This window comes from Mauremys mutica, chromosome 1 (assembly GCF_020497125.1).
Source record: "Mauremys mutica isolate MM-2020 ecotype Southern chromosome 1, ASM2049712v1, whole genome shotgun sequence".
Taxonomy (NCBI): Eukaryota; Metazoa; Chordata; order Testudines; family Geoemydidae; genus Mauremys; species Mauremys mutica.
In genome coordinates, this window is record NC_059072.1 from 185,592,394 (window position 1) to 185,619,547 (window position 27,154).

Consider the following 27,154-nt stretch of genomic DNA (forward strand, 5'->3'; position numbering starts at 1 on the left):
ACCCTTGAAGTGATACCAACGGAAGAGGATAAAATAGAGTATTAACACTTTTCAATTACACTAAATGACTTTAATCCTGCAAATGATGCCCTACTTTAATTAGAAGCTCTTCTCTTTATTACAACATGATGGATGTCCACTTTATTAGATTCAAGCGTGACACTATAAGCCCACTTTACATAAACATTACCATGTTATTAAAACCCTCTACAAGAAGGGTTTTTGAAATGTTTGCTAGCACATCAGCATTTCCTGGTTTAATTTCAAAATGCTATTATATTTTCCTCCTGGAACAATTTGCTCCTTAGTGAGGCCACAATCCTGCACCTTGCAAGAATCAGAACCACGTATTTGATGGTTAGATCTGAACTTCCTTACATGTCGCATAATCAAATTAATAAAATTGAGTGAAGAATCAACTTAAACAACTTAACAATTGCACACGCATGTACTCCTGTAGCTGCACAAACCCAGAGAACATAGGATATTGAGTCTGGTCTTGATCCTGTAATTAGACCGTTGCGCCCCATGCAGTGCTCCATTAATTTCATTGTGGCTCCATGTGGGTAAACCTTTGCACAGGTCCGAGGCTCCACTCATGTAGATCTTCTGACTGCACAACTGGGGCCTCAATTAATATGTGCAGTAATAAAGATGTCTTTGGACACCTTGGTGCACAGCCATACCAGCCCACATTCTAACATTCTAAGAAGATGAGCTTTTATACAGGATGCAGACTTTCTCCATTCTTAACTCACTTTCTTGTTATAAAGGCACAATTAGATGGTGACTAAGCTGATGGGACTTCAATGAGGTCAGGTGGTGGCAGCTCATGGTGGGACTAGACAAGCAGCTTTAACAGGCCCAGAAACAGATCTGCAGAGAATGCTGGGCTACTAATATTCACTGACCCAAACCAAGAGCAAGTTTTGTCGTGGGTGGAGTGATGTGATCAGAGAACTCTTGCCTAGGGCTACTGGGAATTCACTGAGACTGGTGGGAGGGATTTGAATGGATTACACTGCAGGTTTCCTGATTGCTTTAATCTTTATTTGAATATTACTGGATTGCTGCATTTTCCAAGAATCTATGTCCCTATAAAAATAATGCCTTGGTGGTAGCATGTAGGACAAGTGTAGCTATATGCCACAGTGAAAAACAGGCTGCATCCACACTATAGTGTGTAGCTTCCCTGTAGTGGGGAAAGGCTCCAGCAATGGGTATGCAGTGGGACAGTGTATATGGGGGAGATATTGCTTGTGCGTGAAAAGAACTGCGTAGGGTACATACCCTAGGGTTCTGGCATGTCTTTATTTGCCTAAGCCATGCCTCGCCGTCTACACTGCTATTTATACCCGTGCTAGGTGGGAGTGCAGTGTACGTACTGTACATGATGCCATAAGTGTAGACATAACCTGAGTGCTTGGGGGTGGTGGTGGTAATGAAGTTCCGCCTGCTTAGGGCAACAGGAAGAGGATTTATTTATTTTCCCCAGAATTCTAGGTGGGGGCTAAAGTTAATTTTAATATTCTCCAAAAGGGACTCATGACACATTGAATCTGGTCCTTCTAACTACCATTAACCACCTGGGAGAAGGGTAACAGATGAAAATATATCCAGTTGACTCCAGGAGAAAAATTATATTAATATCCAGGGCTACAGTCTCTATTTAGATCTAGGCCATTTGTACAATTCAGGTACCACAAAGTGCAAGTAACTATCCACAAATGGGCAGCAGAGAATTCCACCAGTGCAATGTATCTCACATGGATGTAACAACAGCCAGCTCCCTGATGCTCTCCTCTCCTGCCCTTAGTAGAGCTCATGTTCAGGAGAGAATCTGGGCCGTGGTTTGCAACATCCAAACTTTACCCACCAAAAGGAAAACCATCCAGACAGTGAGACAGCCTGTCTTCTGAAATAACTAGTCTTGGCAAAGCAGCAACATTGAAAATTTACACAAAGATTTATCGGTGACAGCACCACATTCAAATCTAAAGCTAAGGAAATCATTATTGGCCCTGGGTGGTGTCAGAAACTCAGTCATTAAAATGACACTAAATACCCAGGGGAAATTTTTCCAAAATGAGTCTCGGAAATTGTGCATGCCAGTTTTATGGAGGCAAACAGCTGCATGCTCAAAACCTGCATTTGCATGCACTGTGGCACACGTCAGTGCAAATCAGGCAGTTAGATCTATAACTACCTGATTATGACAACACAGGTGCCCTGTTGTAATTACTGCCCCTGATTGGGTAAAAATTGTGTACATCCTCTTATTTTTGTTACCCTGTCTCCTTCGCTCCATACCATATTTATCCCATCCACCTGTTGTCTTGTGTTTCAGACTGAAAACTTTTTAGGGATACAGACTGGGATTTTCTGTATGTCTGTACAACACTTAGCACAATGGGACCCCACCCTGGTTGGCCTCTGGGCGTGTCACAATACAAATGTGCATCAACAACAACATTATTAAAGGACATTTATGGAGTGTAATGAAGCAGACAAGATCTCTTTATAAGGTGCACAGAGCATGTGAAAGACAGTGAGTTAATTAAGTGACTTAAAATACTGAATAATGTGCAATTTCAGAAAAGAGGTAAGCTTTCAGATGAAGGGTTTAGACTCACCTGGCTGCCTTCCTTTTGCCAAAAAACAGCAGGCTGGGGATTTCCTTTAGTTTCACAGGGAAAGGTCACTGTTCTTCCCTGGGCTACAATCTGGTCTCGTGGCCTTATCACAAACTGCGGGGGAGCTACAATGTAAGGAAAAAATGATGTAAAATTGAGGGAGATTTCTCAAAGAATGGATGAATAATATCAAAGGGAAAAGACAGCATTATGTAGATGCATTTTCATGCCAGAGGACATTCATTAATTAGTACATACACAATTAGTAAATACAGGGAAAAAAAAGAGAGAGAGACAGAAAAGAAAGCATCTCCATGTATGACCTCCATCAGCTGTAAGAAGGAAAGCATTACAATCACACATATTTGTTTAAGCTCTGATGTCAATAAAAGCTGAGGGGCAACAAACGGCCCTTTATGGTGCACAAGCTGGTTATGTTCTAACCTTGTTCTCAAGCCTCCCCTGGACCAATACTGATACTCCCATACCATCTGCACTTTAGAGAGCTCACTGTTGTGCCTTAAATCTAGAGGCAACTGTACTTTGTTGTGGTGAGCCCCAGGGTATGGAACTGGCATGTCCCCAACATCCTTTTCAGTCCCTCTCATCACACTTTTAAAAATGAATGGGAAGGGAGGGGTCTGGAAGTGACAGAGGCAGGAGAGGAGAAGTCCAATGCCTCCCCTATGGTCCTTTAGGGATGAGTGGGAGCAGAAAGTGTGTGGGAAGGAGAAGTAGCTATGAAGGAGAGTGGCAGTGTGAGATATTGTCCAGGTTTCAATGAGTGCAAGGAGATGACGGCAGCAGGAGCTAAAAGTCTGTGGATGGCAGTGATCTATGTTGAGAAGGAGCAGGCTTCCCAGACAGAACAGAAAGAGGAAAGGGGAGAGTAAATGGGGAAAGAAGGGACAAGGGGAAGATTGTGATGCCAAAGAGATGTGAGAGTTGGCAGGGAGGGCTGCAGTTGGTGGTGAGGGAGGAGATACATGGAAGACCAAGACCAGGGGAAATGTCAGAAGTGAGCAGTTGAAGGCAATGGAGAATGGAGCAGTGTAGTGTGAATTTACCAGGGGAAAGGGGAGCATAGGAAGGGGAGGAAGGGCTGGTGAAAGGAGTGGAGAGTAAATGAGTGAAAGAGAAACGATGATGTGGAGATGGGCGGTGATGAAAATAGAATGGAGGAGGAAGGTGAAAACACGGCAGCTGAATTTAGGAATGATAAGCATGGGGGAATAAAGGAAGTGACACACTTAAAATGCATGGCAAGCAAAATCTCCCCACTTTGAAAATAACTGGTGGATTCCTTAGGCATTTTATGATTGGATTCACAGTATTTTACATTTCCAAAGGGTCTCTCCCAAAGGATCCTAGAACATACTTCAAATATTGCCAGCTGCTCTGTTTATGTGCTGGGTGCAGAGCAGCATAAGGAGCCTCCCCTTCTCTCTCATACTCCTGAGTGTGACTTTTCCAGCTCCCACTGAGGAATGCAGTTTGCGTATCCTGTTAGTGCCCAGCAAGTTGCTAGCTATTCGAAAGGGGTAGAGGGAGAGATTGAGGTTGTGCCTTGGAATTTCCCTCAACTTCCATCAGTCATCTCTGAGTGGCCTCTGTATTGACAGCGATGGTACTGTTTTGGTGTACAGCCCCTAGACTCTCAACTCAGCTTACAGCCTTCTAGAGCCCTTAGCTGCAGCATGATTCTCTCCCCACCATACTTCTCTCTACCCAATGCACATTCATGCAATGATTTCAGGGTGCAAGAGCAGCAACGTGATGAATAGCCAGGGAAAGCAAACCCTCGCTCTACAAAAAGTGCCATAATGTCTACACACCACAGGCAGGTTTTTCCAGATTAATCTGAAACACCCTCACACATCATTGTGGACTTTCATCTCCAGGAGCATCAGAAGAAGTCCCCCAACACTTGGAAGAAGCAAAGGGCTTGTCTTCATTAATGAGTGGCAGGAGTGCTAATTGTGGGAGATGGGGGTTAGTATTTACACCCCTGCTGCTGGGGTACCTGCTTGAGTGGGAGGGGTGGGCTTTCTGTGCTATTCTTATTGAGCCATAAACAAAGTCCTCTCTAGAGTGGTACTGAAAAGGCCACCACAGCATGTCATGCATTGAGATGAATAGGGCAGCTCACACCCTCACAGCAAGCATTTCAGGCTTTCTGCAGACTCAGGCAGACATTGTTGCACTGATTATGCTCACGTTTCCAAGCTTTTCTCTGCAGTTATGAGGGCTAGAAATATAATTTAAAAATATCAATAAATAAATGATGAGGTTTTGAGGTAATCACATGACATCAGGAGTTGGCCTATAGTATCTATGCCTTGATCTGGTACTCGTCATTAGAGCACAAAACCATCCCCTCCAGTCAACTTTTAGCTAATCTATTTTATACTATACTTTTAGGGAACATAAGAAAAGCATCTAAAATGACTAAACCCTACTTTTCCAATGTCCCTATACAGGGTAACCTCTCTACAGGATGTGATGGATCTTTTTATAGGGAAATCAAAGAGTGCCCCAATTTGTGCCAATGCACTGCAGTGTGGAACTGCAGCTCTGTTAATAGGGAACTTTGGATTTTAATGGTGTTCACCGGATGAAAACCATGACTTCACAATACTAGAACAGATTTACCTACCAAGCCAGGCTTCCCAACCATAATTGAGACTCGATAATAAAATTTAGCACTTACAACAGGAGGAATTCTGGTGGAGTGTCACCTTCAGGGCATCAAAGTGGTAGCACTACTACTTTTACAGAGTGCAGGGTGTGCCTTAAAGCAGGGACTGGTTCAATCTTGTCCTCTTTCAGATGACTCTAGGGCTTTTTTGAACTTATTGGAAAGGGGGCAGATATAGAAGCAGTTTCCAAAGATGGGTAGTCACTGTTATTCCCATTTTACAGATTAGGCAACTGAGGGACAGAGCAGTTAAGTGACTTGCTTAATGTCAGCAGGTCAGTGGCAGAGCTGGGACCAGAAGCTTGGTCTCTCAGCTCCCCCTTCAGTGCCCTGGCCATTGGACCATAAGTTTTAAAGCCTTAAAACAAATGTTAATCAGATAAACTCATTTCAGCCCTAGCAGGCACTGCTATAACACATTGTTGCACTTACCTAAAAACCCAACACATTAGGAAACCTGTCCAAAGAACCTGTTGTGATGTAATAAACCAAGAGTTTTGCCCATCAACCAAATACCCTTCACTGTTTCAGCTGTAACATTAACAGGGTTGGGGAAATGGAGTGGAAAAACTCTTGTTTAATTGACATGCGCAAGTCAAAGACAGTGGCTCTAAAACAAAGTATATTGCCTGAATTCCAGAGAACTAGACAAGAATATAAAGAAGAAGAATTAAGATTAGAGGCTTAGGACAGTTTTCTTGAAACAGTGTTTTGAGAAATTTTAATATGGTTCACTGTAAATTAGATTTGATTTCTGGCAAATTATGCTTTGATACTGCATTCAGCAAGCACTGGCTTCAATCAATGTCATGCTAAAGCTCTGTTATGCTAATAGCAGCTTGTGAGGGCGAGTAGGATTATATGGAAATCAGATGGTTGAACATGAATAGAAAGCACAGGCCATGTACGAGTGGGCTTTGAGATGAGGGTCTGGGGGACCCTAAGGTTAATCACATCATGTTCAGCGTTGTTTTTACAGCACAGGATGGTATTCTACGGCATGAATTAAAATGAAGATAGCGAAGATGCAGTTGTGAGTATTGGTATGTTAATTCAAGATGCTAATGGTGGCATTCTGTTGCACCCTGTCTTTCTGGATCTTTTCATGCCCGAGTGAATGATTTCTTTATGCTATATTAATAAACGTATATAAAAGGTAGCCTGTGCTTATGTGTTAAAGAGCCTTAATAAGGGGGGGGGGGAAGCAATGAATATTGCAAAGTATTTCAAAGGAATTCCTCAGCATTTATCATAGCCTAATAGCTAGCAGAATGAGCCCATTGGGATAGATTGCAAGCCATTCATTTTTCCACCCAGGGGTGTTACTGAATTCTAAGGCTATGCTGAGTCACATGGGGCTTATAAAGCATCGGCTGTAGAAAATTTTGACTGATTATTTCATTCCTCCCAGCTGAATGCTAGTCACCTTATACGAAATGTGGCAGAATATGAATTGTAGAGGGCAGGAGCTCAGGCGAATTATCAAGGTAAAATGTACAATTTCATAGTAAAAAGTGTAGTGACCCTATAGGAAGTAATATCACAATAGAATTATTGGCCTTCTCCTAAGAGGTGCTGTGTACTAGCAGTAATCAATGATCATAAGGGACTTGTATTGTCATTACCTCCTCACTGACAACGGCCCCAAACTAGGTGCCCTTAGGTCTATATATTATATACTTTGATTTTAATTAAAAGTAAATTCTGTAGTAAAATATACTATACTATACTATAATCACTATCGGAAACTAAAACTGAAATAAAATCAGTGCAAATAGTACCGTTGAGAGAGTTATGTCCACAGTTGTCCACTAGGATCTACTATGCAAACCTAACTCATTGTACATAGTCCACCAAATAATGCATCAAATGGTGACAACCTAATTAATTTGTTAATTATGCATACTTAGATAAGAATTTTTAAATACACCATAACATCTAGGCCCTGATCCAAAGGGGGACTTTCCACTGACTTTGATGGAGTTTGGATCAGGCTCCCGATGAAATTAACTTTCACAAGAGAAGCGTGACAGTAACAAAATTAAAAGGACTTATTTATAATTAAAATGTATTCACTTACTATTTGTAGAGTACAATTTGAATTAATGATTTCATAACATCTAATTTCAGCTATTATATATTCATGGTCAGTGACATACAGCATGAAAATTACTTTGGATACCTTTAAGTTCTAAAAATAGGAGCTCAACTGAAACTTCAATGATTTATTAACACGTTTACCTCAAAAGGAAATGGTGTATCAAATGAAATCTCTAATTCATGATGGAACATATGTGCCTTCAGGCTGTGAGATCAAAAACAAATTCATTCTGAAGGCCTTTTTCCAGTTGCACTTTATTAATTTATGGTCTGCAAGTGGCATGAAAGTTTAATTTCTAAAATCTTTTCACCTTTAAGATGCATCATTTTCATAACCCATACAATATGGGTTGTGTGCTTAGCCTCTACCCAACATTGAAAGTTCCATTAACTGCTGAGATGTACTACACAGCTACAAAGATCAGATCTGCTCTTCTATTAGGTAATATTATTACTAACTGTCATCATCGTCTTTTTTTATTTATTTGGAAGTAGGGATTAGATGACGCTGAAGAATAAGATGACTCTTCGTACACTTGACCAGGATAAATTTCCCTGATACTCCTCTAACTGGGTGAAATGGAGATATAGAACTGCAGCAGGTGAGAGGCTCATTCTGGGCAAAACAGGTGCTGCTAATTGACAGGTACATTCTAAAGAAATGGTCCCTGACCACTCCCTCAGCTGAGAGCATCTGGTTCAACAAAGCTGTCAAAGTGATGCCACAGCCTACAAGCACTGCTACTGAACTTCTAGATGTAGCAGTGGCAAAATTATTATTTTTTTCTGTCTACAGGACGACTGGTCAAAACATTGCAGTCTTTTCCATCAAATTATCACCAAATTATAGCGACTCATTCCTATCAGCACTCCCAGGACAAGCCATTGAAACGTGCTGTATCAAAGATGACATATGAAGGCCTCCTCGAGGTTATGTCTCATACAACATGCTGCAGCACAGGATGGTCTGGTAAGGACATATCATAACTGCGCTTTCCACTGGATGTCTGTCTAGGTCTGCGTCCAATTCAAAGTCCTGATCTTCATCAGTAGAGCCCACAGTGGGTTTGGATCTGGCTCTCAGTGACCACTTCTTTGTCCAACTCCCAGGACACTAGTGGCATTCATTATGAATATTTCAGTGGATTTAGGTGCACATGTTGTTGGTGGGGAGATCATGACATTGTCAGTGGATGGGCTTTGGAATTTGTAGGTCACATGACAAGACTCACATCCACATGGAGGTGTTTTCCTGAAGGATGGCAGGATTCTCTAGCTCCATATAGGTACATAAGAACGGCCATACTGGGTCAGACCAAAGGTCCATCTAGCCCAGTATCCTGTCTTCTGACAGTGGCCAATGCCAGGTGCCCCAGGGGAAATGAACAGAACTGGTAATCATCAAGTGATCCATCCCCTGTTGCCCATTCCTAGCTTTTGGCAAACAGAGGCTACAGACACCATCTCTGACCATGCTGGATAATAGCCATTGATGGACCTATCCTCTATGAATTTATCTAGTTCTTTTTTGAACCCTGTTATAGTCTTGGCCTTCACAACATTCTCTGGCAAGGAGTTCCACAGGTTGACTGTGCATTGTGTGAAAAAATACTTCCTTTTGTTTATTTTAAACCTGATCCCTATTAATTTCATTAGTTCTTGTATTCTGAGAAGGAGTAAATAACACTTCCTTATTTACTTTCTCCACACCAGTCATGATTTTATAGACCTCTATCATATCTCCCCTTAGTCGACTCTTTTCCAAGCTGAAAAGTCCCAGTTTTATTAATCTCTCCTCATATGGCAGCCGTTCCATATCCCTAGCCATTTTTGTTGCCCTTTTCTGAATCTTTTCCAATTCCAATATATCTTTTTTGAGATGGGGTGACCACATCTGCATGCAGTATTCAAGATGTGAGCATACCATGGATTTATATAGAGGCAATATGATATTTTCTGTTTTATTATCTATCCCTTTCTTAATGATTCCCAACATTCTGTTTGCTTTTTTGACTGATGCTGCACATTGAGTGGATGTTTGCAGAGAACTATCCACAATGACTCCAAGATCTCTTTCTTGAGTGGTAACAGCTAATTTAGACTCCCATTATTTGATATGTATAGTTAGGATTATGGTTTCCAATGTGCATTACTTTGCATTTATCAACACTGAATTTCATTTGCCGTTTTGTTGCCCCGTCACCCAGTTTTGAGAGATCCTTTTGTAGCTCTTCGCAGTGTGCAAAGCTTGGAGTCAGGCAGTTCAAGTAAGAGTCTAAATGTTTAGGAAAGTGAGCAGAGCCAATTCCTGTTGCATGGAGTCCATTACCTATTAAAACAAATATATGTAAGGCCACTCAGATACTATGGTGATGGGCATTCCCAACCTCTTTTTCTATATATTTAGATTGAGGTTGAAATTGGGATTATGATATGGAAAGTGGGGGAGAACAAAGGAAATAGGGAGGATTTATGGAATAGTACTAATTATTTTTGATGACTGCTTTCCTGGAGGGTTGTACTGTGATTAAACCTGCCCTCTGGTTTTGGTGATAATGGGATTGGGAAGGATGTTGACTGTCCCATTTCAGGGAGATGAGAGCACTTTTGAGGGTGGCATAGGAATTGTTGGGAGGGAAATAAACTGGGTTCTCACCCACCATTGTGTGTGGATTGCATCGGCATTTTTGGAGGTTTATGTCACATATTTCTAAAAGGAGACTGAAATATCTATTTAAGGATCGGGCTGTTGCACTGTGTCCATTACAAGGCGGAGAGTGTCAAACAATGCTGCTATGAGCTGGGGATATGGCAATCCAGGAGACTAGTTGAGGGAGAATGGTCTCTTTGAGCTCTATTGTTGTGAGTAGAGGAAATGGGCAGATACAGACTAACAACATATAAGCTGAGAGTGAAGTATTAAATATTGGATACATTGGCTGAGGCAGCTGTATTTTCTCAGGAATACAGAGCTGGTTGACAGTGACTCTATTCACCGCTTCTTGTGAAACATAATCACCGTCAACCACGATATGATCACAGATGAAGCCCTCACTTTGGAGACATAACGGAGAACTGAAGGGATGACACTGCGGATTTATTATTAACCCAAATATCTTTGACTGGTTACTCTGTTCAGCATGAAACAAGGGAGGGTGGAGGAGATGGTGAACCCATCTCATTAATGTTTCGCTTTAAAATGAAGAGGATTTCCCAATCTGATACTGGATTTGATATAGTCCCAAGCTGGAGTAGGGAAGCCACTAGTATTGTTATGCAGATCCTCTCGCTGCACCACAGTCAGTACTAATGGAGTTGTTTGGAATATCCATACTCTTGTTGTTCTGCCTGGATGGGGAGCTGTGTTGGGTTAGCACAGGGAGCTATGCTTGCAGTCAGTAGCCTGTGTCGTACATCTTGACTTTGAAGCAATTCCATGGATTTTCTGGGCACAATTTGTTTCCTGAATAACGATGAGTTTGTATGTATTATTTGTCTCCCAATTTTTCTTCTTCAGATGGGGGAGAGGGTAGCTGATGCATACTGTCTTACACTGGACTGGGATTCTTACCTAGAAAAGGTAATAAAGCCCCAGGCATAGATGATGGAACTCAAACAGATATTTTGGATGGATTTTTCCACCATTAGAATTTTATAATAAGAACAAAAGGAATTATTTGGAAAAGATCAGACTTCTATTATCACACCAGAAGCATCTTGATTCCAAGACTAATTGTTTTTATCTTCAATTTAACTTCAGAGTCTGAAGTTCATAAATAATAAAATACTTATTCTTATCTTGTTCTGTGATTTTATGTGGTTCAAAATGCAGACAGCCTCTGAAAATTTTGGAGAAACACACACAAACTACTCGCTCTTTGAAGGAACAGAGAGAAGGTCAAATAAGAGCAGATCAAAGTGCATTAACAACCAAGGTCCATATAGACAGTTAGTCTGTGAAAGGCTAATGCATGGTAGATTCATACACCAGCTTGCTGTGAATTTCATGTTTGTGTGGACAAGCCCCAGTTTGTGTAGACTGACTCAAAGCCCACTGAAGTCAGGGGAAAGACTCCCATTGATTTCAATGTCCACAATGGAGTTGGCTAAATTCAAATAAGCAGCAGACAATAAGCATCCCAAATTGTGGATCCAAGCAGAAAGTATAAATCCTTGTGGGGTCCAACAATCACTAATGAAGCTCTCCATGAATACTTGTACTTGTATCAATCTGGGACTCTGTAATGGTACATCATGATTTTGGCACAAATTTGGCAAATATTTGTAGAAGCCTAAACAGAGAAAACAGATGAGTTTGGGAGATTTTGAGGTGGAGAAGTTTGTGGTCCAGTATTTTACTGTTTGGTGGTCAGCTTATTGTTCCTTCAACTGAAAGGGATCGGCAACCTTTGGCACGCAGCTCACCAGAGTAAGCCCCCTGGCAGGCCAGGCCAGTTTGTTTACCTGCCACATCCGCAGGTTCGGCCAATCGCAGCTCCCACTGGCTGCGGATCACTGCTCCAGGCCAATGGGGGCTGCAGGAAGTGGCAGCCAGCACATCCCTCGGCTCACGCTGCTTCCCGCAGCCCCATAGGCCTTCAGCGGTGAACCACAGCCAGTGGGAGCCACGATTGGCCAAACCTGCAGTCACGGCAGGTAAACAAACTGGCCTGGCCTGCCAGTGGGTTTACCCTGGAGAGCCGTGTGCCAAAGGTTGCCGATCCCTGTGCTAATCTTACCTGAGCCATTTGGGTCTCTATGTCACTACTAGCCAATAAAGTTACAGCAAAATCCAGTTTGGACACATAAATGCCATACTGTTGCAAGGCCAAATCCTCAAGTCCTCACTTAACACTCACTCAGGCAAAAGTTCCCTGAAAGGCAATGGAATTTTTGCCTCAGCACAAAACTGGACACGAAGGTTTGGCCAGTAGATCTAAAAAGGATAACAACTGCCTGGCCAAACTGCCTCAGTATTTTGTTTTCTTACTAAAACCCAAGGAAATGTGTATGTTGCCCTGTGATTAGGTTTATTCTATTTTCTGATTTCATCACTGATCTGTCTAAAGTGTTCGCCAGTTAATAAATAATGAAGAATCATTCTAGCTCACTCACTTTCCATTTAGGGAAGCGCTAGCTGCAAAATGTCTGTTGTTGCTTTGGTTAACCGCCAAATCTCTACAGGCAACAGCAGCAGACATGTCAGAATTTCTACCACCGAGAGATGGCACAATCCTGGCAAGTGGGATCTCACAATCAGCATTTCTGATAATGATGTATAATTCCTGAAAGTCCAATGTGAACTGCGATATTTCCATGACTGGCACTCAAATATAACAGCGTTCACAGTATAAAGGGTTTGCTGCAGAGAGAGAAATATCTTCTTCACTTATCATCTAACCAAAGACATTTCAAACCACAAAGTGAACTTAGTTTAAAATACAGTTCTATGCATTTCAGATGTATTGTGCTGCAACATTTCAGATACGCCATTAAGTTGTGCCAGGTTGATTTACGATGTGACAACTTCCCAGAACAGGGTACAATGCATCAAAAAGTTACATTTCACTTAAATTTGAATAGATTGGATCTAATTAGTATTACACATGGCAAATGGAAAGTAGGCAACTTATCTATATTATCTGCCTACTCCATGTTAGAAGGAACTCTCCATTTTTAGTTAATTGCAGTTAGATATTTTTTATACAAGCTGAAAATGAAATCCAACTTCTTGATGCATTCTTTTCTGGGAAGTTGAGTCGTATCATAAATCAAGTTGGCTTGACTTATTACAATGGAACTGAAATGCAAAGAACTGTACTTTCAACTGGATATAGGCAATTAATTTGAAAACTGAGTACTGTTTTTGATCTGAAGTGACTTACTGAGTGATCAGGAAAAAAGACTGGTAAACAGAAGCATCAGACACATAGTTGATTTTCTTCTTTTTTAACTTAATTTTAAGTTTTCCATCTCAGGCAAAACAGTTTAGCAGTTACTTTTGAAGACTGGGCCAATGATACTTTTTTGTAGGATTGATGAATCTTTTTGGCTCCTTCCAACTTTGGTGATGGCTTTTCATAGTTATTCTAATGTGTGATTGCCATAAGAAAGACAGCAAAAATGAAAATGTGTGAAAATATTAATTTGTTCATCTGGAAAATGCATCTGATGAGTGAAATAACAGAAGTAAATGGGCTAAATAGGGATAAATATCCTGCTTCCTAAACCCATCTGTTGTAACTCCTATAGGAAATCTTTTAAAAGCTTATAAATAAAGAGAGCATCTATTTGGGAGATTGACAACACATTTATTTCAAGCAGCAAATCACAACATGATGAGTAATCTGGTAAAGAACTGTTAAAAATTCACAAGCTGCCATCAACCTCAGGCAGTACCATGCTTCATTTTTGTATACTATATGCTACTAGCTGCTTGAACAAAAGATGGTGAGCAAGAAAAATAATTCAGCCCTGAATTTTTCTGCTCCATCTGAAGTTTAAACAAAACTGTTAAAAATAAATTCAATAAATAAATATTTGAAACTATCATGGAAAAAACGGAATTGAAAATTAAAAGTACTCATTTTGCAATAAGAATTACATTATCTTTGAGCATTAAAATTCCTCCTCTTTTGCATTTCAAGGAACATTCCATTAAACAATATCCTGGTTTTGTTGTCCAGGTTTTTGGTTTTTTTTTAAAGATGCTTTTCTCCTGAAGCATAAGCAGAAATAAAGAGTGCCAGAACCTCTTCTGGTACATGAATGGGATGATAGAGCAAAATCCTTCAAATTCTACACTGCATGCAGCTGTTGTTGTTCTCTTACATGCAAATATACCACTATTAAAAATAGTCATATGTTTCTAGGAGAGGTCTAAGTATTTTAACATTAAGAAATCAACAATCATTACCTTTTATCATAACCTATAATCTTACTGACAGTTGGTAGACATTGGCTTGGCCCAAATCCCTGATGTGAATTTACTAAACCTGGTGAAATGGAGATCTGAACCTTGTGCATCTGGCCCACCTCAAGAACAGTAATTGCATATACTGTATTGTGGGGAAAGTATTTTGTTGTTGTTGTTGTTGAGACTTCTTGTAAAGTTATTCAGTTATACATGAATGATAAACATCAAGCAATATACAACCACTAGTACAGTAAATTTGCTTGGTAGATCCTTACATCTGATATGATTAGCAGGGGTGGAAGGTTTGCAGAAATTTTGGTGGTGCCCACAACCCACCCCCCCAACTCCACACCCCCAAACTCTGCCCCCCACCTTCCTAAGGCTCTGGGAGGGAGTTTGAGTGGGGGAGAGGAGGTCTAGGGTGGAGGCTCTGGGATGGAGTTTGGGTGTAGGCTCTGGGCTGGGGCAAGAGGTGGGAGTGTAGGAAGGGGTGAGGGGTGCAGGCTCTGGGCTGGGATGAGGGTGTAGGAGGAGGTGAGGGGTGAAGGCTCTGGGAGGGAGTTTGGGGATAGGAAGCGGTGCAGGGATGAGGGCTGTGGGGCTGAGGATGAGGGGTTTGGAGTGTGGGAGGGGGCTCAGGGCTAGGACAGAGGGTTGGGGTGTGGGATGAGGGCTGTGGGGTGGGGCTGAGGATGAGGGGTTCATGATGCAAGAGGGGGCTCAGGGCCAGGGCAGAGGATTAGGGTGTGGGGGGATGAGGGCTCTGGCTGGGGCTGGGGATGAGGGGTTTGGAGCATTGGAGAGGCTCAGAGCCAGGGAGGAAGGGCAGGGTAAGGGCAACCTTCCCTGCCATTAGTGGTGGGGGCACTAGGACCCTGTGGTAACAGTTGATACCAGGAGCCGGCAGAGCAGAGTCAGTGTGAGCTGCAGGCTCTGGGGCTGGGGGAGACACACAGGGGCAGGAAGTGGGGGCCGGGGGACACTCGGTGGAGGCGCGTGGGGGTGGCAAGCGGGGCCAGGGGAGAGACCCAGCCCCAAACATCGGTGGAGCAGCGCCCCTAGGCCCTGAATATTGCTGAAGCCCAGGCACCATGGGCCCATACAACTTGCCACCCCGATGATTAGGGCTGATATTTTTACATTATTCTCAGCAAATTAAATAATTTAACAAATACTGTACTAAACAATAATTATTTTAAAATAACCCACTCTATTTTATGGCCATCTCAATAAGTTAAATAAGGGAGACATTTTCTTTGTACCAAATTACTACTTGTAACAAAACAAAACAATTTTAGTATGGTAAACACAAAGCTACACCCTTATGAAGGAGTCATGTGCTTGGAAATAGAATAGCTTAAGATCAGGAGTACGAAATAATGGGTATGAAATAATATGAAGCATCGACACAGCAAAAGTCTATTACTTTCCTTGTAGATTTTTTTTTAATGTGGCCTTTATAGAGCCCAAAGAGCCTTAGCTAATGAATTTCTTCTTCCTTCTCTTTTAAGGATGAGAAAAAAGAAAGCTTTCCAAAACAAAATGTTTGTTTTCTTGCACTGGCTTTCCCACTGCACTAAAATGTGGGTATTTATTGTTTATTAGTAGTGCTTTTCTAACCTCCATCAACCTAGCACTATCTTCACAGGGGGGTTAGATCAGAAGTTTTCACGCCCCTGAGCAACATAGCTGAGTAAACCTAACTTTTTTTAGTGTAGACCAGGCCTGAGTCACATTCATCTCCCAAACAAAGGGCCCAGTTCAAAGTAACTTTACTCCATTTTCACAGTGGTGTAATTCCATTGATTTTAATTGAGATCATTTGTATAAATCAGGCTCAGAGTCAGCTTAAGAAATTCCAAATTGTGTATACAAACTTAATGTCAAACCCTTCACACCTTACTCAGGCGCAACACTAATGATAATTTTGCCTGAGTAAAGGATTGTACATTTCAGGAGTGTTTATTAACTAAGCCCTAATTTTGATGCTAAGGGTTTGTCTTCACCACAGTATTAGCTTGAGATATAACTCAAATGTCATCCCAAACCGACGCACATACACACACAAAAATCTGTAGCTCAATTTGCTTTAACCTTAAACTCGCTGGCCCATGAAGGGGTGTTGGTGGAAGTTCGAGTGCAGTGGAGACTCAACTACTCTGTGCTGCTAATACAAACACTCCATTGCTGTCTGACATCTCACATGAGCTATACTTGAGTATAGATAACTCGAGCTGACACTGCAGTGAAGACAATTCTTTATATAAAAGGCTAAAACAATGAAATCATTATTCTAAAAAACAACGTAGCTACAAACAATGACATTCACAATAGTAATTTGTCTGGAAAAAAAATATCTAGCAAATCCCCCTGAACATGGAGTGCAAAGCCATTAATGAAAATAACAAAACGAAAATGGATTTCCTTGGAATATTTTTCAGTACAAGAATAAGTTTCAGTGAGTGACAAGCTTCCTTTTCATTTTGCTCAATCTTTCAAATGTAACCAAAGTTTTGAAAGAAATTACCAGGATATGTATTTTCTGAAGGGGGATTCAAAATGCAGATGGTGATTCAGGCCAGCCTTCCTATGCACATTGTATTAGCATGCACAATATTTTCATTTGCAGCCATCTTGTGCACTCCAAAGGCAAAACTTACACTCTAAAAGAAGAATTATGATCCACGGATAAAAATCAGTTATGGCAGGCTTTATACAGAAGGACGATGAACTCCTCCAACAGGAAGGGAATCCATTCCACACTCTCTTCAATTCAAGAACAGGGCATAATCAACTATATTGTTTCAAAGATTTTACACCGGTACAAAAGACACAGTATGTGCAAAGTGTGTGCTTCTTTTCTTACTTCAGGAAAAAAAAAATAATGGGCTGCTCATTTAGTGCCTGATCCAAAGCCATTTGAAGTCAATAGGAGTTTTTCATTGACTTCAATGGCCTTTGTACTAAGCCCTTAACACACATCCACAAACTGTTAAGAATTATCCTATTAGTAATTTCGGCTTAACCACACTACATCCCTCTGTGATATAATTGCTGATTTGTTAGTGATTTGGCAAATGCCATTACATATGATATTCTAGAAGTAATAACAAATTCAGAGATAGCACTTCTTGCCCAATCAAAATCGGTTGGCTAGCATTAGAAAGTTAGCACTATTAAGCATTGGTCATTAATAATTGTGCTTAAGTCAATTAAATGCTGCTGCAAATGAAAGATGAAGCATTGCATGAAGCCGTGCGAAAATGGATAGAAGGATGGTTACTTACCAACAGGGCGAGCTGTAGACATTACAATGGTGTGGTGAGAACATAAAAAAGAAATTAAAAAAAAAAGAAAAGAAAATCTGTCAGAATGCATGACGTGTAATGTTACATTTAACTATGGACACTCCAGTGATCTCTAAACTCACAAATGTCAGTGAAAGTAAGATGCCCAGCTTTATTGTTTAATTGAGAGTTATTGTTATTACATTTTTTTTGGAGACAGTAGTTACACAGCTTCTGAATAAGCTGGCTGGAACCAATCATCTGAGAAACATTTTTGATAGGTTCATATGTCGTCATCAAGTATCACTGTTAATGCTTGATTGAAGTAAAATAGCTTTGCATTAGCACAAACTTCTAGGCCTAGATGAATACATCCATTCAAGCCACAGACTGGCAAATGTCATGCCAATAAATGAAAGCCATCACTGTCTGATTTAAATACCAATTGAATTTTAAGCATGGCCAGTCAGTACTGCAGTAAGAGCTGAAAAAAAGCCCAAGACACCATTTTTCCTATCCATGAAAGCTTACAGCACATCACTTTTTCTTCACTGACAGGGTTGATGAAAATATAACAAATAGGTTGGAATGGCCACAGGGATTTCAATTCAGAGCCTCCCAAATTACTGCTTAGATAAACTTGTACTTCCTAAAAAATTGCTGCTGAATGATTGACAGGTTAATTCTGCTTCAGACTGATATTGAGATTGAAAGCAGTTGCTGCAACAAGTGATTTCTTGATTATAGTAGTAGCCCTTCATTGCACCTGAGTTGAGGGAGAGGGCTGTCAGGCCTGCTGTTATTAAAATACAGACATCCCTTTTAGAGGAGCTTAACATTTGGACAGAAAATTCACTTGAGGTTAAAACCTGGGAAGATGAAACTTACCTTATTTTAGCCATCACCTGTGGATAATGAGGTCAAATGGAGCCATGGATGCAAGCTGGGTATTAACCTGTGGCAGGCAGGTTGCGTATGTGTGCGCGCATGCACATGTAACTTCAGAACTGGGTTTTCAATGGACACGTAAGTTACACAGGACTAGGGCCACCCCACACAGTGAATTCTAAGGCTTGTGAGTTGTTCCCCCCTTTTCATGGGACAAAGTGAATATGATGAAAGTAAGGTAATTTCAAATAATAACTTTATATTAAATACAGTAATGACACAAGCTGACAAAAGTTTGCTAATTCAGGGTTAAGACCTTCATTAATTAAAATAAGACCAAATCCTGATCCCTTTGAAGTCAAAGGAAGTTTACCTAGGGGTTCCTTGTTTCCAAAGAGCCTAGAGTGCCAAGCATTCAACATTGAATTTCTTAGCTTTTCTCATTTTCTGTCACATCCTGAATGTTTAATATGCTTGTAATATAGTGGCTTCTTTTGTATTGAATAAACACTCTGCCTATGGCCTTTAGATTATAAAGCCAAGAAAAAAAGATAATGGGAAATCTTCTTGAGAGTAGGAAAATCGATTAAATTATATATTTCCTTTTTCCACCTTAATTTGGTCAAGTTCAAGCTCCAGTGAGTTCAAAAGATTTTTGCTTTGTTCTAGTCATTGCTCATATCACAAGGCTAGGCTAGTAAAAAGAAAGGCTTGACCCGATAATGTATACAGTAGACACAGTTCTAGGAGAATGTAAGACCACTAAACTAATGGCTGGATTTATTGGGTATTGTGATTCCTTCTGTGACAAAGGAAGTGCACACTTTTTGAGAGTTAATTCTTGTGCCTATTTTTATCAAATTATACCGTAAAATGGAAGAATGATCCTCATCACAAACAAATAGCAAGTAAAGCCTTTTTCAGCTTACATCAAGAAAGCCACATTATCACTTATTATCTAAAGTGACATTATGGCAATATTTTAGCAGATGGATTATCACAATACTCTCTTTTCTTTGTTATATACTTTACTAACATCTCCCCCTTTGCAAAGCCACTGGGTGACTTTTTTTTCTTTGAATTCAGCAAATTAAACTGAACTGTGTCCATGCATTAAATGGATGGAAATGGAAGTCGGCCTCTGGGGTCAGTTGACCCTGTTCTAATAAAGCAATCCATAGAGATTTTGAACATTTGATTTAATGGGTATGGGGGGAAAAAGAAAAAAAGAGAAGATGAAGCTAAAAATGTTTTTATTAACCTTTCACAGCTCTACTGAAAACCTTCATCATGCACCAATAAACTGTGAAATAGTGTCTGTGTGATACCCATTGTATCAAAATTGCGGCTTATCTTTTTTGAACGAAATAATAAAATATTTTAACTACTATTATATTTTATTTACTCTTATGTAATTTTTTTTCTCTCTCGCCATATTTAACATCTCCGTATGTACTGTCACAGAGTACTTTCCAAAAACTCATTAGGCTGCTGGGATTTTAAATCTCCTCACTAAATTCAACTATACTATGTAAACAATAGGTGGCAATAGGTGGGTACCAGTGTCCAAAGATATTTTCAGAGGAAAAGGTTATGCTTTGACTCTTATACTTAACCCAGTCTCTTATTTCTTGGGATGGTGTTAGTCTGTCATGTGAAAAAAATGGCAGATGGCTCCATTATGAAATGTATAATATTTAAAAAATAAAATAAATATACATTGACTTATGTTGTTCCTAATTTTATTACAGAAAGGAACATGGAAAAACAGTCTACACGGGGGTGAGGGTGGTTGGGCAATACAACCTACAGCTAGACACATACATACATATGAATCTGTGCTTTCACTTATAAATACTGAGACAGATCCTCAGCTGAGGTGAAATCTTTGTCCCATTATAGGAGTTTTGCCCTTGACTTCAATGGGGCCAGGATTTCACTGTTGGTGAAAATCAATATAGCACCATTGGCTGTGATGGATCTAGGCCAGGGGTTCCCAAACTTGGTTCGTGGTTCGTTCAGGGTAAGCCCCTGTCCGGCCGCGAGATGCTTTGTTTACCTAAGCGTCTGCAGGTATGGCCGATCACAGCTCCCAGTGGCTGCAGTTCGCCATTCCCAGCCAATGGGAGCCCAGCTCTCATCACTTCCAGGTGAAGATCTGGCCCACTGTGTCAGAAAGTGACACTGAAACATAACACTATCTCAAGTACTGTAGCACTCACCTCGAACTGTGAGGGTGGCAGAGGCTTCTACTTTTCCAACTCGATTCTCAGCAATGCATGTGTAGGTTCCCTCATCTGTGCTCGTGGCCTTTTTAATGCGTAAGGTATAATCATCTTTGATGTCATATCTGCATTACAGAAATAAGGAAAAGGAAAGATATTATGTAGTTGATAATATACGTGGCAAAATTTCTCACCTGAAGTTTACCAATCAGATTCCATCTTGGATACATCTCTGGAAGATAATTTATTATCTAGAGTTAGATAATTCCACCAGGCATTAATCTTCATGACAATTTTATTGCACTATGCATTAGTTAAAAACTTTACAGCCATAAAATTAGTATTGCTATGTTCACTCAGTATTAGGGCTTTATTAATAATATCACTCACTCTGCCCTTGATCTAGAGTAATATGATAAAATTAAGCTATCAGGCATCAGTTATCAATATATGACAGCTTGGGTTTATCATGGCTTTAACTGCATGAGCTGCATATTTTACTTCTGCTGCTTTAAAAACAGTTTTCCCCTAACGGGTCCCTAGTAAAATTGTCAGCCCCTGTAGGAGGGCGGAGCAGGAAATTACATTGCGTTCATTTGTGCACAATGCACATGGAAAACACAGGCTTTGAAAAGTGACAGTTTAGATGCAAGACACACATCAGTTTCCCAGTAGCACAATGTAATAATTTAACAGAATAGGGAGAGGATATTTATTTATTTATTTATTTTTAAACAAAGAAGAAACATTTTCATTGCATTTGTCTCCCCTTTTTTCCTCTTTCTTGTTACTTACTCTTATTCTAGTGCTAAAGCTATTCAGAATGTATCTGCATAGTGTGCATACTTCAGTATGAATGAACATTCATTTGTAAAGCTTTTTTTTTTTAACTTAAATTCTGAAAGATATTCAGATTTCAATTGCTGTCATCCTGAAAAACATTCGCTTGATAAAATATTATGGCTGTTTTAGGGACTGATCCATTGAAGTCAATGGGAGTCTTTGTCTTTTATTGATTTCAATGGGCACTCTAAGTCCCACAAAGGGTTTTATGAGGTATATTTTACTCCTGAAATATTCCCCTTTACAGAATTTGGATAAACATTCTGTTTGGAGGTAACAACCCTACTATACGTGAAATTAACTGATCTTGACCATAACGTTTAGCTGCAGATTTGTCAACTCTAAGGGGGAAGGATGCTCTTGAGGATAAAGTACCAGACTGGACCTCGAGGGAGCTGAGTCTTATACCTAGATCTTCAAAGACACACTGTGTGACCCTTAGTAAGTGATTCAACTGCACTCTGCCTCCATTTATTTACCTGTAGAATGGAGACTATGGTCCCAATTAAGCACTTGCATAATTTAAATGTGATTTAAGCACATGTGTAAATGTTTTGCTGAATCAGAGCATAATTCAGCTACTTCCCTCCGGAGTGTTGTGAGATTGTGTAGTGTGAGGCTGAAGTTATTAAAACTTGTAAACCATTTCTGAACCCCAGATGTTAATTTCTGTGTACATGCTAATTATTATGTATTGTTATTACTTTTTTATTTTGTACTTGTAATAGATGCAGTCAATATACAGTAAAGCTACTGGGATGTTAGTGTACTAACAAAATTACTGAAACATTAACCCATGAGTTCGACATGCTGAAATACTGTAAAAAGATCAGTTTTGCCAAGTAATGCTCAAATTATCAATTAAAATTAATAGTTTCAGGGATAATTAAAAATCAGAATCCCCTTATTTTATATTCTGCAGAGCTTTTATTGTGATCTGAGATTGTTCCCTTTCATATTCAATAAATTCATTAGGTAAGAAGCTATATAAAAATTAACAAAAAGAACAACTAAGGCTAACCATTCTACTACTGGTGTGCATGATGGTGCATAAGTACTTGTCACGTATGTATTTAGGAATCATATATAGGTGCACTTTTATTCAGTATGTCACATTTATCTGATGCATAAATGGTATGCCAGAGGAAAAAGCGGGAGGGTGCTACAGTGTATTCCAAAAATTTAGGGCCGTATTTACTGTTGGCATAATTCCATTGAGGTTAAAAATTATGACAGCAGAGAATCTGGCCCTCCATTCCTTGAGCAGCTATTGTAAATATGCATTTAAAAGCCATATGCGGTTATTATGGCACATTTATTCTGGGGTGTTGCACTGAATTATGTAATTTTGCTCACTGTGCTGCACCAGTCAATGACAAATTGAAATCACTGTTTTCATAGGAGTGAAAGGCAAATGGAAGCAATAACTTCCATAAAATCACAAGAATACAACACCCATTTCCCATACGGATGGAGAAGCTACTGTCTTTGGCAAACAAACTGCTACAAACAAGAGAGAATGCTTATTTCCTTGACACAGGGCTAGCTCTAGAGAAGTAAGACACGTGGGGCCACATTCGGTTCCTGTAAAATATTCTGAAATTAAGACTTGCTACCACATAGAGATTAGGTGAGGGTAGAAAAAAACCCTACAGTGTGGGGCAGCAACTGGCCATTTATTTTGAGGAAGTGTTTTTGTTTGTTTGTTTATTTGTTTGTTTGTTTTTTAAGGAAAGATAAAATCCAAATGGCACTCTGACCACTGCTGGGCTAAAACCAGACGGCAGCAAGACTGTGCCTGACTGACTGTTTGAACTTTAATGTAGGCAGTCTGGGGCATGACTCTGCAGTTTGCTGTGGGCTGCAGCTGACTTGCTCCTCTTCGTCTCACGGATGTGTTGTTTGCTGTGGGCCAGCCAGCTGCCTTGTAAGCCTCAGCAGCTTTTATGTTTGTTCCTGTCCATCATGCAGATTGTGAAAAGACTACCAGGTGAAAAAGCTGGCCGCCTGGCATGCCAGAATGCAGAACTAGAGCACAATCTTAATCATCCACTTGGGTATTGACATGGAGGGTAGAGTAAACATGTCCCTATCAAGGTCCAATCATCAATTACTGGTACTTCAAACTGAGGTCCAGGCCTTCTTGCCTGCACAGCCGCCAGGGCCTCAGCGGGTTTCTGGACCATCCTGAAAGAACATGCCATCTAGCAACTAGACCAGTGCATGGAGGCACTCGTGGGACATTACAACCATCTGGTGTCCTGAACCATTGATGCAATACCCCTCAGTCATCTGTTCCATCCACACTGTCCACATAAGTCACCATGGTTAAATGATAAACTTTGACAGATGAAGCAGGCAGTAAGAAGACTGAAGGAAAATTGGCTCTGAATCTGATCACAGCAGCACAAATGACCCTGTGCAAGAAGGGGTGGTAACACTGAATCTTTCTTTTCCTCCACCATGGTCTTTGTAAAGTCACATCCCGCGGAACTGTTGTGGATGGTGAACAATCTAATCAATTCAAACTGCCTTCTCCTACTACCAAAGTCCAGTATCTCCTATTATAAAACGCTTGCATCTAACTTTGCAGGCAAGATCTCCTGCATCTAGATTAATGTCACTGACCCTCTGGAGTATCACACCTGACCAAATTATGGCCATGCTGAGACCTGGAGGTACTGAAGGCTCTGGAATAGTCCATTTTAACACATGAGAACTGGACCCCTGTCCCTTACTATTGATGAACGGTATAAGTATTTAAATATTAAAAATATCATATATGAACAATAACCTAGAGCCCCAAAGAGAATGTTACCATGTGATATCTCTAGTGAACTGAACATATGTAGCATCAATTTTAAAGCTCTGTGTGTGTGTGTCTGTGTGTCTGTCTCTGTGTGTGTAAGTAAGTAAAACTGGAGCAGTGCAAAGAAGACAGCACAGACTGGTCCTTCATTTGCTAGCATACAGCGACATAACTTTTAAAAGCAGTGACAACTAGCAGCAAAGTAATTTATCAGTGAAAACTCTTGACACATGCACAGACTTCCTCATGTCACTGACCCATTTCTACCAATAGAATATTAGCACGCAATGATGATTGATTCTATCATGGCTCCAGTTAAGAATGACCTCAGTCACTGACCCATCCCTATCTAATTAAATACAACAAGTAATAACTTAGCTTAATTACAACATAATTTCTTCAAATGTAGCCCATACATAAGATTTCAAGGAGCTTTAACTTTATGGAAAGTTTGCAGGGCCTGGGTTACTCCATTATTAAGATCACTCAGGGCAGAAAAAGGTCTGATAGTGAATGCTAAATTTCTTACAGAACCGATTTTAAAATTAATTGTAACTCAAATTTATTAAGGGATGAACTTGTAAAGTGTTAGAACATTCATTCTGTACTCAGAGAATGAGCAGGGTAAATTTGGGGATGATACACTGTACTCGTGTATAACAAAAAAGGCTGAATCTCAGTGTTAAGGGGAAAAAATCAGCTCAATCTTAATTAACTATGAAGTCACAACCAACGCTTGTACAATATGCATAGTGTCAAGAAACACCTTTCAATATACTACCTGAATATTACTGGCTGTTACCCAAGCTGATGCCAAAATTAACTATAACATGTAGCCCCTAATGTGTAGTTATATGTATTTACTATCATCTAATAGCTTTTAAATAGTTCTTTTGTTAAACAGTTTGAGGTACTTAACCTTTCACTCTAGCTTACTCTTCAGCCATCAGTACTGAGTTGAGAGAGGATTTTTAAATAAGCAGTCATTATATGTGTGGCTACAAAACAGCCACTTTAAAACATCATATAAAATTATTCCTGTTCTACAAGTAACAGTTAGAATGGGTCTGGCTTTAATAAATGAGAAAAAAAGAGAAAGCGAGCAGATGAAAAAACATTGCCGGTGAGGAAATTCTAACAGAAATTGGGTGATTCTGATTGTGAAATTTGGCAGTCTCTGGCATATATGAATGCACTCATTGTTGCCGGTTTTGATTAATGACAGTTGTACAATAGTGTGCTGACAGTCCCTGCCATGCAGACACGTTTTTTTCTGATATGAAACACTGCTGAAAAAATGCAACCCAATCAGATTTGGCCCCCGGACAACATGTGCTATCATCACTGTACCGTGAATTGAGATTGATTGGTAACCAGCTGTGACAAAGTGGGGAAATGAAAAGAAAAGAAAAAGAAAAGAAAACTGTGACAAAACCATTACCATCTGTTTCACCAAATAATGAATAAAACACAACAAATTAATCTACAATGCTTAAAAATAGTTAATATATTGAGGTTACTGTCATGCATTGGTTTGAATTTATAAAAAAAATGGTTAAATTATTTTTCTTCTCCGCTGCTAATGATTTTGCCCCATTTCTAAAACTTTATTTGTTCATTGTTCAGTACCCAATCATCTGTCTGCACTTAACAAATAAAAAAAAGATAATGTACTGAAATTATAGAACTTTTGATAATTCAAATGCTGTGTAGGTGACTGTTAAAATGAAGGTTCTTGGATTTGCTATCTTCTATTCCATTAGAGTGTAATAAATTTACACAGTGCTTTACAAAACACATTGAAGGCAAGATTTCCAAAAATGTCCACGTAATTAAGAAAATTAGAAAATACACATGTGCTTACATGCCTACTTTGCATGCACAATTAGCACAATTGTGTCTGCAGCTGCAGTCATTACACTCATAGATGGCCTGGTAAATGTCTAACTGGTGATGTGAGCGTGCATTTCCTTTGACTGTGTATTCAATCATTGCAATTGTGAATGCAGATAAGACACATCAATGGGCATGAATTTTAGCATTCATATAGTTCTCCAAATGTGGCCCATAGAAAGTCATGGTCTCTGCAGAAAGCAGTTTACAAGAAGAAGGATTAGATCTTTCACTGGTGCAAATTGGTGAACCTCATTTAAATGAAGTTACAACAGTTTATACTATCTGCGGATTTTTCTCCAAAGTATGTTCACGACATTATCTTTATTAAAAAGAGAGTTTGTGTGCAGATTTCTTGTAGCTACTACAAAAAGTGAGATATTTTGCTCCATTTTATAAGCCTACAGCTTAATTTTTTTTATCAGGCTAATTAACAAGTAAAAAAGAAAAGTTCCAAAAAAATGAAGTTATTTTATAATGGAAAGCTGGGATTACAGGCGCACACCATAATGCCCGACCATTTCAGATGTTTACATCTAAAATTTCACAGTGCTGTAACCGTGGGAGTCCCGACCCAAAAGGGAGTCGTGGGAGGTCGCAGGATCGCCACCCTTATTTCTGCGCTGTTGCTGCCGGTGGTGCTGCCTTCAAAGCTCGGCAGCTAAATGGCACCAGTAGCAGCGCAGAAGTGAGGATCACAGGATATGGGATGGTCATCGCTTTTGGGGGGGGAGAGCCTGGTCCCCCCCCACATCCTGCCCAAGGCCCCTTTAATCCCTGAGCGCTGGATCCGGAACCAGGGAGGGGCAGTCTGGGGACACCCCAGCAGGGGGTTCCTATCATGCACTGGGCCATTCCCGTG

General features: G+C 40.1%; 1 protein-coding gene across 5 annotated transcripts in view; it reads right to left on the minus strand.

Moving 5' to 3' along the window:
• The window catches only part of ROBO2 (roundabout guidance receptor 2), an 855,475-nt gene that overhangs the window by 132,735 nt on the left and 695,586 nt on the right, over window positions 1-27,154 (minus strand). For all 5 annotated transcript variants that reach the window (XM_045002137.1, XM_045002139.1, XM_045002138.1 and 2 more), the window contains 3 exons: window positions 20,745-20,872; window positions 17,635-17,646; window positions 2,634-2,758 (listed from right to left, as the gene is read on the minus strand). In XM_045002137.1, coding sequence (XP_044858072.1) covers window positions 2,634-2,758; window positions 17,635-17,646; window positions 20,745-20,872 — 265 coding nt within the window. The remainder of the gene's footprint in view (window positions 1-2,633; window positions 2,759-17,634; window positions 17,647-20,744; window positions 20,873-27,154) is intronic.